The 12,612-nt window shown below is 45.3% G+C and overlaps 1 protein-coding gene across 1 annotated transcript in view; it reads right to left on the bottom strand.

The window, feature by feature from the left end:
• Positions 1-7,581: 7,581 nt before the first annotated feature.
• Positions 7,582-12,612, bottom strand: part of LOC146181277 (BTB/POZ domain-containing protein 6-like) — a 34,045-nt gene continuing 29,014 nt past the window's right edge. The window contains exon 5 of the mRNA XM_084576331.1: positions 7,582-11,201. Coding sequence (XP_084432457.1) covers positions 10,514-11,201 — 688 coding nt within the window. The 3' untranslated portion in view covers positions 7,582-10,513. The remainder of the gene's footprint in view (positions 11,202-12,612) is intronic.

The following is a 12,612-nucleotide window of genomic DNA, read 5'->3' as shown; positions in this document are numbered from 1 at the left end:
ACAAACTACCTGAATTGAAGCTCCGTATTCAAGAAGGAAAACTTAATGCATGGGCTTTCCTTTTACAAGAGCATAACGCTATTCCCCCTCTATCTGGTTACTGCATATATCACTGCCCCTCGATACCCGACCGCCGCAGTGGTCTTGCTCCCGGTAAAGCGGCAATATATGTTCATTCATCCACTCCTCATTCTCCAATAGACCTATCCCGTTGGTGCAATACCCGTCAAGAAGTGACCGCCATTATTACTAAGCCCCAACGTACTCCAGTTATATTGGTATCATTTTACGCACGACCGATATCTACTGTACTCAACTTTGGATGGCTCACACATCTACGCACCTCATACCCAGGTGTACCCATACTTGTTGGAGGAGATTTCAATGGACCGCACACAGCCTGGGGTTATATACAAGACTCTAAGCGTGGACGTCAAATTTACGACACATTTTTTGACCAGTCGTTTACACTTCTCAACAGTTTGACAAAATGTACCCGCCCGCGTGCACCGGCGTCGACTCCGGACCTTACGTGGTGGCTAGGCCCTGGGAATCCTCGCTGGAATTGCGAACCAGACACCTGGGGCAGTGACCACTCCCCCATTCTAATCGATTTTACCTCAACCACACTTCGTAAAATTCGCCGCAAAATTCACATTACTTCTTGGGATACTCTACGTACAGATGCTCGCCTCATCTCAATAACTCCTGATTCGGCACTTTCTACTTTCATGCAAGTTCTAAATCAGCACACCATGTCTTCAACCATCAATGAAGACCAACCAAACCCTGACCTTCACCTCCTTAACCTCTGGGCACGGCGCAAGCAAATGGACGTATACGTCAGTCAGCATCCGTCCAATAATATTGCCATAGCAGAACTTCATAAACTAACCGCTAAAGCCCGTCGGTATTCTAAGCACCTTCTACACAAACGTTGGACAGACTGGTGTTCTCACATAAGTACTCCGATCGGAAACCGCCACCTATGGCGTGTGTTTCATTCAATGGAACGAAAACCCTCAGTTAAAGACTACGCAGAGAGTATTCGAATAGCCCTGCGTCTTTCACCGCAAGAATTTGCCAAGCAAGCAGCTCTTCAGTTCTTCCCCAATTATGACTGCCAACCTGCACCGGTTCCACTCAGTCTCGACAACCATCTCCCAGAAGATAAGATCACGAACCCTTTCACCATGGCTGAGCTGATCGCTGCGATTGAAGATATCCGCCCAAACACCACACCCGGTCATGATGGTGTGCCTTATACACTATTCCGCAATCTAGAAGGTGAATCATTGACCTCACTTCTGAGAATTTTCAATGAAATCTGGATTTTCAGTGAAATGCCACCAGATTGGAAACATTCTGTAGTAGTTCCCATACCAAAGCCCGGAAAACCACCTACAACCCTTGGTGCTCTACGCCCGATTTCTCTTACCCAAACTATCTGTAAATTGTACGAAAAGCTACTTGCCATTCGAATATCCTGGTGGCTTGACCATCATCACAAATATTCGTCTTCACAGATTGGCTTTCGGCCTGGTTACGGATCTGAAGATGGTCTTCAACTTTTTGCCAATGAAGTAATATATTGTTCATCTCACAGTCGTCTCGTCCGCACAGTCGTGGCAACAGATATCACGAAAACCTACGACAACATCCTCCACACAGCGATTCTCAATACTATGTCATCACTTGGAATGCCCTTACAGCTTTGTCGTGCAATTCACGCGTTCCTCTCCCACCGAACGTTTGCTATCCGTGTAAATGGAAAACCAACAGGACATTTCATTTCTAATCGTGGAGTACCGCAGGGCTCAGTTTTAGCCCCAACTTTGTTTAATATTGCATTTATTCCTCTCATACATGAACTTGCCTCAATTCCTAATATTAAAGTGCTAGCCTACGCAGATGACATTACTATGTGGTCTACAAACCGCTCAGTGCAGGTGCAGCAAGACTCCCTGCAAAATGCCATAAATATCCTTCAAAACTTTCTCAACAACACAGGCCTATCCCTCAACCTCACTAAAACATGCTATGTCCATGTGGGCAATAAGGCCGGCCGCAGAAGTTTCAAAGCTAATCCATTCGCGTTGACAATTGACAATACACCCCTCCTTGAAGTGGAACATACCAAGGTGTTGGGTCTCCATGTACATTCTTCAGGAAAAGGCACAGTTTGGCTATCCGATGTACGCAAAAGTGCCATGAACACACTGGGACTAATTCGAAGAATAGCAAATCGTTCTGGTGGTGCCCGATCAGATACCGCTCGCCGACTTGTCCGTGCTGTCTTTCAACCGCGGCTTCTATACCAGGCACAGTTTCAGAAACTGACAAAACGGCAATGGTCTACACTCGAGGCACTCAACCACGGGGCCATGCGAGTCATTACGGGACTGCCTCGATCAACTCCTATCCGTCTGCTCCAGGAGTACGCCCACCTTAACTCGCTGGCAAAATTAACTGTCCAAAGACAGACGAACAGAGCAAGAAAAGCTTCCCTTCGTCTTGAATTAGAGAACCAACCACCTCCATGGGACTACTACCCCCTTACTTCTAATAAGCCACTACTCACCAAGAAGTCGCAGCTCTCATCATCATTCCCAATAACGTCTTGTGCAACACATGATGACTGTATAATTTACACAGATGCAGCCGTAACCCCAACAGGTGGTTCAGTTGCTTTTATAAGCCCAACCCACCCTCACCTGAACACCAATCGAAGTTACCTTACCGACGCCAAATCAACTCTTGCATTCGAACTGCAAGCTATCTTAAACGCCATAGAAGCGTTACCTGCCGACCCTACGTTTAAAAAAGTACAAATAATGACTCACTCTAAAGAAGCCTTAAAACATTTAAAGAAAGTCCATGGCACTCTTAGGGTCGCACAGATTGTACATGCTGCTTGTCACCGTTATCCAGTGACTATAACCATTCACTGGGTTCAAGACAACAAAAATTTGAATACCATAACAGCAGACGTGCTTCCTCATGCAGATGATGTGTCACAACCTATTCATGATTCCTTGCCACCGGATCCACTCCTGACCCATTTGACATCATCAGCATCCCTCAGGCAGCGTACACGTGCTCTAATTCCCCCGTGTACGTACCCCCTTCCCCCCAATCTAACAAGGGTGGAGGAGGTATCTCTGAGACGGCTGAGGGTCGGAGTGGCTCTTACGCCCGCCGTTCGACACCAGTGGCAAAGTACTACTATTCCAGTTCCCGACAAATGCTGCGAAGAACCGGCTTGCGACACCACTGTACGGCATCTAATATGGACATGCCCAGGAACTTCGCATATGCGCAACACCATACTACAAAAAGCTGGACTTTCACCAAGTAATGACTCTCATTTCCACTTATGGACAACAAACAACATTTATGCACGCAGTTTGTGTGACTTCTTGCACATGGCTGCGCTCCACACATTCCTGTGACGCTATACCACCACCTTTTATGCCGTGTGGCAAACTCAGCGCCATAAATAAATAAATAAATCTATCTCGCTTGGGAGCACCACGCAGAAGCATGATTCCTCGGAAGCAGCTCGGCGCACATCCCAGGGGACGCTTTCCCAGCAGAAGCGCTACGAAGCGTCATCGGCCGTGATGTGCTGACGTCACATCATATGTCTAATAACCAGAACTGGCGTCGTCATGACGTCACATTGGGCCATGACGTCACGCCTGGTCATGGGCGATTCAGGCAGATATGAAGCTGGGGTCAGCTGTGTCTCCTTTGGCGCTTCCTCAAACACCGCACCACAAAGCATACAGATGCGCACTAAAGTAGGAATTAGTGGCGCTTGTCCGCGGACACTTGAATCGCACCTTAAGGAAAAGTGGGAGTGAAAAAAAAAAAAAAAAGGTGCCGTAGTGGAGGGCTACGGACTACCACGCAATAAAGGCTTTCGTCTCATTGCACTTTAGTGGTCCAAAGTGCCCCCTAGAATTGTTTGCCTTTCATGTAACTCCACTGTACAAAAACTAATAAATTTATTAGTTTATTAAATTTATTAATTATAAATTAAATATTATTAATATTAAATTAATATTATTAAATTATAAATTTATTAATACTGCAATCCTCTACAAGACCTTAGCAGGGTGGGCAAACAATACAGAACTACACGAATGCTGAAAACAACAAACATTTGCCGATTACGTTACTTTCTAATGCGAAGTTTGAGCGCAGCTACCTTTTTCGATAGATTGAGGAAAATATTTCGAGCAAGACATGTATGTGCAATTAACAATTTTTATTTTTCACACATATTCTTTCAAGAAACACTTCACTAACAGTTCTTGCTGTCATGACAGAAGCTTTGTGGTCGGAGAAATCAATAGAGCAATTAAGTTATCGGGAGGTTGCGGAAGGCAGCGCGTGGGCTCAAAGGAACGTTGAGCAGCGAAGAAGCAGAGACTGACTGATGCCGCTAATGCATCTAGCGAGTCAAGACAACGTGGCTCTGCATTTCTGCTTGGGATGCACCGTGATTCGCTGACAGCGAGCCGACGCTTCGGCAACCGGAGAACACCATCGCTGCCACGCAGGAAAAGGGTGTGTGTGTGTGTGTGGGGGGGGGGGGCACACGCGGCGAACGGCGGTGGCAGGATCGCAGGCAGCAATTTGACAACACGCGCGGTTGCCGCACGGAGGAAGAGGGATGGGAGTAGCGCGCGGCCCCAGCTGCGGAGCAGGTTACGACGGACAACGGCGATGCGAAACGCAGGAACGGGCACCAAAGAGCTGCGCTCTAAATTATGGTTGGTTGGTTTGTGGGGTTTAACGTCCCAAAGCGACTCAGGCTATGAGAGACACCTAAATGAGGAAATTAAATGTGAACAACACAATTCCACAAGTACGGACACAACAAATGGAAGTACACTACAAAAATTATATAATTAAAGTTGGTTTTCAAACATTTTAGTGAGCTTTGTGTTAGAGCATCATTAGATTATTCCAGTGAATAATCATTGTGGAGAAAATAAGGAGTACTTAAAAACTTTACTTTGTGCTTGTAATATTGTTATTGTAATATTATGCCACTGTATTATGCCCAGATGAGAATGATACAATATTGGAAGTGTCAATATTGTACTGACCTTTGAATACTGAAAAAAGAAAGCAGATACGGTTTCTGTGAAAGACAGGAAGCAAACAACGTTGATTAAGAGCAGTGATAGCTGTTTGACTATACGAGTCATAAATAAACTCCAATGCTTTTGTTTGAACTCTAATTTAGCAATGCTAGATTTAGTGAATGCATCCCACATTACGAGAACATATTCTTATCATAGGGCAAATAATGGTGTTAGACAAAAGGGTACATACACAAGGGGAAGCGGGGGGGAGGGGGGGGAGGGGGGGCTGTGCTTCAGAGCACGTTGGAGGAAAAATAGTTTGCATACGGCATTAACTCAGACTGCACAGGACCGTATGACAAGGCTGAGTTTGCAAATGACACCAACTCAGGCTTCACCATTGGGACGGGAGAATGAGATCGGAATCCTGCTTTCCAGGACCGTAAGGTCGAGTTAGATGTGCTTGCCCTGGGCCACAAAGGTATGTGTGTGCAGTTTGGTTAACCAAGGATTTATACCTATCATGTCAGCTGTTCTTTCAAGTGAGGTGGTATCCCACAATGGTACGCTAATGCATATTGCCAAGGGGCGCTGGGAATGGAGGTAGAAGCTGGTTGAGGTGCGCCATACAGCAGCACAGCAGTCTGAGTTCGTCGCGCACAATCGAACGTACGAGCTCCCGTAGCGCCGATGCGTCCATGCCATGCGATGGTAACTCGGCAGAGACGGTGGGCTGCGCACCAGGCCAGCAAAAAGCTGCTCTTTGACGCCAAGCATGAGGTAGCGCAGCTTTTTGTCCTCGGACATTGTAGGGCCTGCCCGCTTGAAGAGGCGTGTCATGTCTTCGATATATGCCGCGACGGTTTCGTTAGGCATTTGAACCCGAGACTGGAGAGCGCATTCGGCCCGTTCGCGGCGATCTGAGCTACCGTAAGTAGCCGCAAAATGACGCTTAAACTCACTCCAGGAAGGCAGCTGGTCTTCATGGTTCTCGAACCATGTCCGAGCGCCATCCTCAAGGCTGAAGTAGACGTTGCGAAGCCAGGCGGCGTCATCCCAGAGGTTGAAGGTAGCTACCCTTTCGTAGTGCTGCAACCAGCCGTCGACGTCTTCATAGGTGTCCCCGTGAAAGGTCTTTGGGACGCGGGAGTTCTGAAACGTCATGTAAGTAGGGGCTGCTCCAGGCATTGCGACGACGTCGTGGCTGCGGGTAGTCATGGCCGATGGGGAAAACTCAGGTGGTAGGCCTTGTTGCCTGCGGCTGGTGCGGTGAACAGGCATTTCCTCGAATATATGACCAGCACTCCTGCTTAGCGGAGGGATACGGGACATCAGACCTGACCTCCACCAGATTTGTCACGGTATTGACGACTGGGGCTAGGTTAACAGAGCCGGTACAAGTGGAATTAGACGGCCCAAGGTTTAGGTACGTCCTGCGAGTCCGGAGCCGATTCACTTCGTATTTTTCTCCGAGCGCCACTTCAACATCTTTCGCTCTGAGCGCCCCCTGGCTCCGGACTCGCAGGACGTACCTAAACCTTGGACCGTGCAATTCCACCTGTACCGGCTCTGTTAACCTAGCCCCAGTCGCCAATACCGTGACAATATGAATGAAATAATAAAGGTGCAAATAAGGTTATTGACTAAGCAATCACTTAATCTGTAATCTTATTTGTGCCTCTATCTACGAATGAGAATACATGAGACAAGCTGGCAAATGAGAGCCATTAACGCTCGTGTCATACCATTAAAGGGGGAGCTTGTGTCCCCACATTTTTTTTTTTGATGGAGGGAGCCAATGGCAGCAGATTGCTGATGTCAAGCAGGCCTCATGATGCTCAGAGATGGGATAAACACAAGTGAACAGCATTTATGGTCAGCGCGGACACAGAAATGGGAATTTTAAAAGTGATTTGCAAACTGTCGGTTCATTTTTGCACACTCCGTGGCATCTGCTCTATGTAATGCATGTATTCGATACATACTTTTTGAACCATTTTTGAGGAACGTTTGTGTGAGTAATGTAGTAAATTGACCAAAAATTTGATTTCCTGATTTTATCCTCGAAACATAGTACACACTGTGAACAGCAAGGCCTTGCAACAGCGAGCTCGGAGGAACGCTCCAACACACTGGCAGCAAAAGCAGTCTCCTGGTAACTTGAAAATGACTGATGCGAGTTGTTTTTTTCTTTTTTTTCATTATGCACATTTCTTGAAAAATATTGCAATTGAAAAAATTGAAAGTATATTGAAAAATATTGCAAGCTTTATATGCACATTTTTCTCACCATGGACGCTTCCAGTGTATTGTCACTTTCAATGTAGGAATGAATTTTCCAGACCCACTTTCACCTCCTATTGTCTGTCAGCGTCGTCAAAGGCAGATTGACATCCAAAGGCGTCTATAGTGACTATCACAAGAGTTTTTGAAATTCTCGTGTTGCTGTAGTGACTTCAAAATAATGTCACATGAAGGGATATCAACTGTGAAGTCTTTTTAATTCTCTAAATCCAATAAAAACACTGCAAAGGCTTAAGATTGTTAGTCTGGGACAGCTTCTAGTGCATGCATCCTGACCCTATTTTATGGCACTTACTGGGCAAGTGGCGCCACCTAGTGCAGCCACTGCACACATTTGTTTGAATCGCGATAATGACACCATTTGTCCAAAATGTAGCCGTATACTTAGCTCGTACTTGAACAACCATTTTCTCATTTTTGGATAGCCTACTCGTGCAATGCCACCAGCTATGACCTTGCATAATGGCATCATCAACAACCTTTTACAAGTGCTACTGCCAATCCGGAAGCGACCGGCAAGAACACTAACCACGGAACAGGACAAACAGCACGATCACATAAGAATCAGACAAAATATTTGAGGACAGAAGAGGAGCAAGGGCAACGCTTTCAAAAACAAGCGAAAGCTTTTAACATCAAACAGCACTACGAACAAGAACACCTTCGGAAGCAACGAGCGAGAGCAAGAGAAGCAACAGCTAGGGCACCGGACGCTCCCCTCATCTGTGACTAATGTCGACAATAAAAATCCACAGGGGTTGACAGTGTTCATGCATGAATTACTTTTGGTCACAATTGTTAATAACCCACTTCAAACCCCTACCAGAAGTGCATCTTGCATGACACGTCAATATAACTAGCCCGAATTATGTTTACTTTACAACATGCCATTACTCGCTGTCCTGCCGAACAACACAAAGCATATGCGTGATTTAAATCTATGTTACCTTAAGACCTGTACTTTGTTTATGCAAACGTTCCTGCAGTGAAATAATTTGTGTAGCACAGATTACACCGCCAATTTTTTAAAATATGACTGCTTCACATTACCATGTCTCATCATGGTGAACACGTGTTGGGCGGGAGCTGGGAGCAAATTTTGCAGCGTGCCCCATGAAAGTGTTATGGTATGGGTACAACCGGTGGCCTCAGGACAATCCTGTGGCAGTCGAGTGCCTTAACCCCTAAACCACAGTGGCTCCATTTTTTAGGGGTTCAGCTCTAAGCTGATTACAAGGAATTTGTGCACATGATTTAATGCATGTGATAAGTGTTACTGAGAAATGGAACGTTTGGTCTTCTCCCCCTCCCTAAACTTTGACACCGAATTTCTAGAAAGGCAAAAAAAGCTGCACTAAATAAAATGGTTTGGTTTGGTTTGTGGGGTTTAACGTCCCAAAGCGGCTTAGGCTATGAGAGACGCCATAGTGGAGACTGCCTGGCATCAATGACATGTTCGCAAGATTGAACGTTAAATTTGCAATAGCTGTAGAGGAGCTGAGACTGCAATGACCCATTCATTCTATCATACCTTGTTAATTGAGCTTTTAGGAGCACACGCTGCAAATTTTGATACCAGCAGACTTTCAAAGCAATTCATACTTTTGCAAACGCTCCTACGGGGTGACGGTCTGGCTAAAAGCAAACGAATATTAAAAATCCTACAGTGCAAGACCTCCGAGACAAACACGAAATGATCAAGTTGTGCAGTATTTCCAGCTCATGTAGTAACGACAGTGCATCAGTTGGCTAATAAGAAGAGTGCCCTTTCAGTGCCCCGAGGCAAGGAAAAACTTCTTTGTAGGTAGAATTAAACAAAGGGCTCACTCACCATCTACTGCACATGCGCAGGAGCTGCATACGTGCAACATGATGGCATTATGCAAGAGGATGCATCCAGAATGGCAGAACAAACAGCAATTTTAGGCCTCCCTTGACAGCCTCTCTTGCCTAACACATTCTAACCATACCAGCCAAGAAGCTTATCAATCCGTCAAATATTTTTGCATTTTGAGCCTACATATGAGCACATGAGTTCACTTCCACTCCATTAAAGGGCACATATAGAAACAACAAAACGATCCTTAGCTTTATGCACTGTTGTGAACTTCTGAAATAACCAACCATTTTTAAAATGCATAAAAATTTTAAATAATCAAAGACGCAAATATGTAAAATTTTTATGGTCAGGTAAACTTTTTTTTAAATATTATTAATCACTGTAAGTAAAATTGTAGTTAACATTGAAATTCTAGTCAAATACACTGTTTTGCTTCCTGTTTTTATAGGGTTTCAATGTCCTAACGCAACTGACACTTTAAATAAACCCCATAGTGCAAGACTCCGAACAATTGCCCATTAGGGTTCTTTAAAGTGTACTTATATCCTAGACAGTATGGGTGTCCCTGCTGCGGTGATTCAGTGGTAGGGGTGCTTGACTACCGTGCCCACAGATGCAGGATCAAATCCCGGCTGCGGTGCTCGCTTTTCGATGGAGGCGAAAAGTAAGGCACCCGTCTGCTATGTGATGTCAGTTAATGTTAAAGAGCCCCGGGTGGCCAAATATTCCAGAACCCTCCACTACGGCATTTCATAGCCTGAGTTGCTTAGGGATGTCAAACCCCATAAACAAATACAAACAATGTGGGCACCCTGTGTTTTGATGCCATTGAAACAGATGCACCATGGCTGGCTGGAACCCAGGTCTACCAGTTCTGTAGCCAAGCACTCTAAGCCTTGAGCCACTGTAGCGGCATCGGATACAAAAGGATGCATATAGAAGCTATGAAAAAATATAAAAATAGATTACCAACACAGCATACTGACCCAGCAGGACTTGCACTCTCCACCCCAACTCCAAAAAATTTCCAGAATCTCTATATAATGCACATAAACGCATCAAACCAATCAAATCACATGTCAATTTCAGACAAGCCTATCATGACCTCAACCATGAGTTTGAGTCACATAATAATGTGAACACCAGGCCCTGCTTGAGTCATTGTTTGATCTCCATAGTTCAAAAGCTTTTATGTCACATGTCAAACACACTACAGATCAAGCCCTGCTTCACAAACTGTTTTCATCCTGTGCACAAAAAACTACCGTAATCATTTCTTTTTGTCCCCATCTTCTGAAGCCGTGCATGGTACTTCTGCCGCCTTCGATACTAAATCAGTCAGGACTGGCTTAGATGTGAAAAGCTCTCGAAACAGGATTCGAGCAGTGTGATCAGTGCAGACCCATGATGGCAGAGGCACCGAACCACGCACAATGATGTTCCTTAGTATAGCGTAGTCTTCATTACTCTTGAGCAGGTTCCACGAACCGGGTCCTTTGACATACTCTTGCGGTGTCAGTGCGAGAAACCGCAGCTTGGGCAAGAACGGCCGAAGAACAGCGTCCACCTCCACGGGCGTTTCACCCGCAGACAGAGACTTGCGGCACTTTTCTTCCGCCCATCTCCGTATAGCCAGGAAGACGCAACTCTCGGGCACTCCGCACACAGTGTTCAGGACCGCCTCCACAGTGCTGTCGTGTGCTTCAACAAAGGACTCTGCGTTGAGCACAGCAAGGCCATCGTTCCTGAGCAAACGTAGTGCAGCGTCGTCGATCCTCTCTGTGTCCGTGGTACCCAGACAGTCAATAAGTGTGCACACCCTATCGGCAGTCATGTTCTCTGCAATGTATCGGGAGCACACCGTAACCAGCTCTGGCACGAGGTATTTATCTGCAGCTTCACGGATGTAAATGGCCTCTTCGAAAGAGTCTGGCAAACAGGCTCCACAGTACAGGTACCTGCAGAAAAAAAGTCGAGAAAATGTAAAAAAAAGCCGCCTTGTCTTAGTGCATAAACATACTTCAACGATCGATTTCAGACAGAAACCCACATATGATTAGAGAGATAGTAAATGCAATATAAAGTGGACGCCAAATAGCAAGCTTTACCAAAACAAAACACTTACATTAGAAGACAGAAAATAGCATGGGTGCTCAAAAACTAGGGCAACTTGTCATATACTATGCCACAAGTACTCTGAATTTCAAGATTAACACCGCCGCACACCATCTGCTGGATACTATGAAGACCAAGCGACACGAGCGCGCACCAACGCCGCTGAGTAGAGCTACAGACCTCAAATCTGGCACTGAATAAGCTGCTCTCCTACTCTCATACTCTGTATCATCGGTGAGGTTCTGTCAAACACTACAGTAGAGCTAGCCCTAAAGGCTTTCACTTTATCACTCTTAAGGGGTCTTAAGCACCTCCTAAAAGTTTTCACAAATCCTTTAAGTCGCACCTCTGTCATCTAACACAAACTCTTCAGCACATAGTTGTAAGCTATGTACCCATTATGTCAAAGGACAAACGATAGATTTTAAACTGCCTTAACTTAATCGTAAAAACATATATGCCTGCGTAGATTAGGGGTAGCAAGCATATCTGACTCAGAAGGCAAGGGGTGTCCTGGAAGATTTGATTCCCCTCACTCTCCTATCCGAAATGTGAAGCCCAAGTTGGCAGATGTCACGTGGTCGCGCAGCACAGTACCCAGCCATGTCAGAAGCAAGCTATCACCTGCCACAGATATGACCGAGTTTTTTCTCATAATGCCAACTACGCTTATGCCGGATTTCCTAGAGAATGAGACGTTCAATGCTGTCCCACTAAAAGGCAAGGCACTGGAAAACAAAAAAACTGCAAGCTATTTATAGGTTATCATTACCTTCATTTATAGGTTACCAGGTACTGTTACAAGTCAATGAATGTTACAGAAACCCCAGATTTCGAAATTTCTGAGCGCTCCACTACACCGCCCCTGACAGCCTGAGTCTGTTTGGGATATTGTAAGCTGTACAACAAAACAAACCAAGCAAGAAAACAGAACACAAGCACTTGTACTGCCCTCTTTAGCACTGTTCATTGTCTTCCTGTTCTCCTAACTATATCAGTGATTGGGATGATATGGTCCTGAAGATTCTGTCAGGTAATTAAATGCCTGCTTACTGAACATGTCTTGTTGCTTAATGAAAAATACAGATACTTTAAAGTACCTTCCATCTCTCTCTTATCGTATCTTTGTGCTATTTTTTCAGTTATAAGCATTTGTTTACATCTTGTGGCAGTACCGCTCAAGCATGAGGGCAACGTGTTTATGAATAAAACAGAGTATGATTTCATGTGAAAGCCAAAGCGTTGCATGAACAT

The sequence above is a fragment of the Amblyomma maculatum genome, chromosome 8 (genome assembly GCF_055883805.1).
Source record: "Amblyomma maculatum isolate TAMU_Amacu chromosome 8, ASM5588380v1, whole genome shotgun sequence".
NCBI classification, from domain to species: domain Eukaryota; kingdom Metazoa; phylum Arthropoda; class Arachnida; order Ixodida; family Ixodidae; genus Amblyomma; species Amblyomma maculatum.
This window is presented reverse-complemented; position numbering and strand designations above follow the sequence as displayed.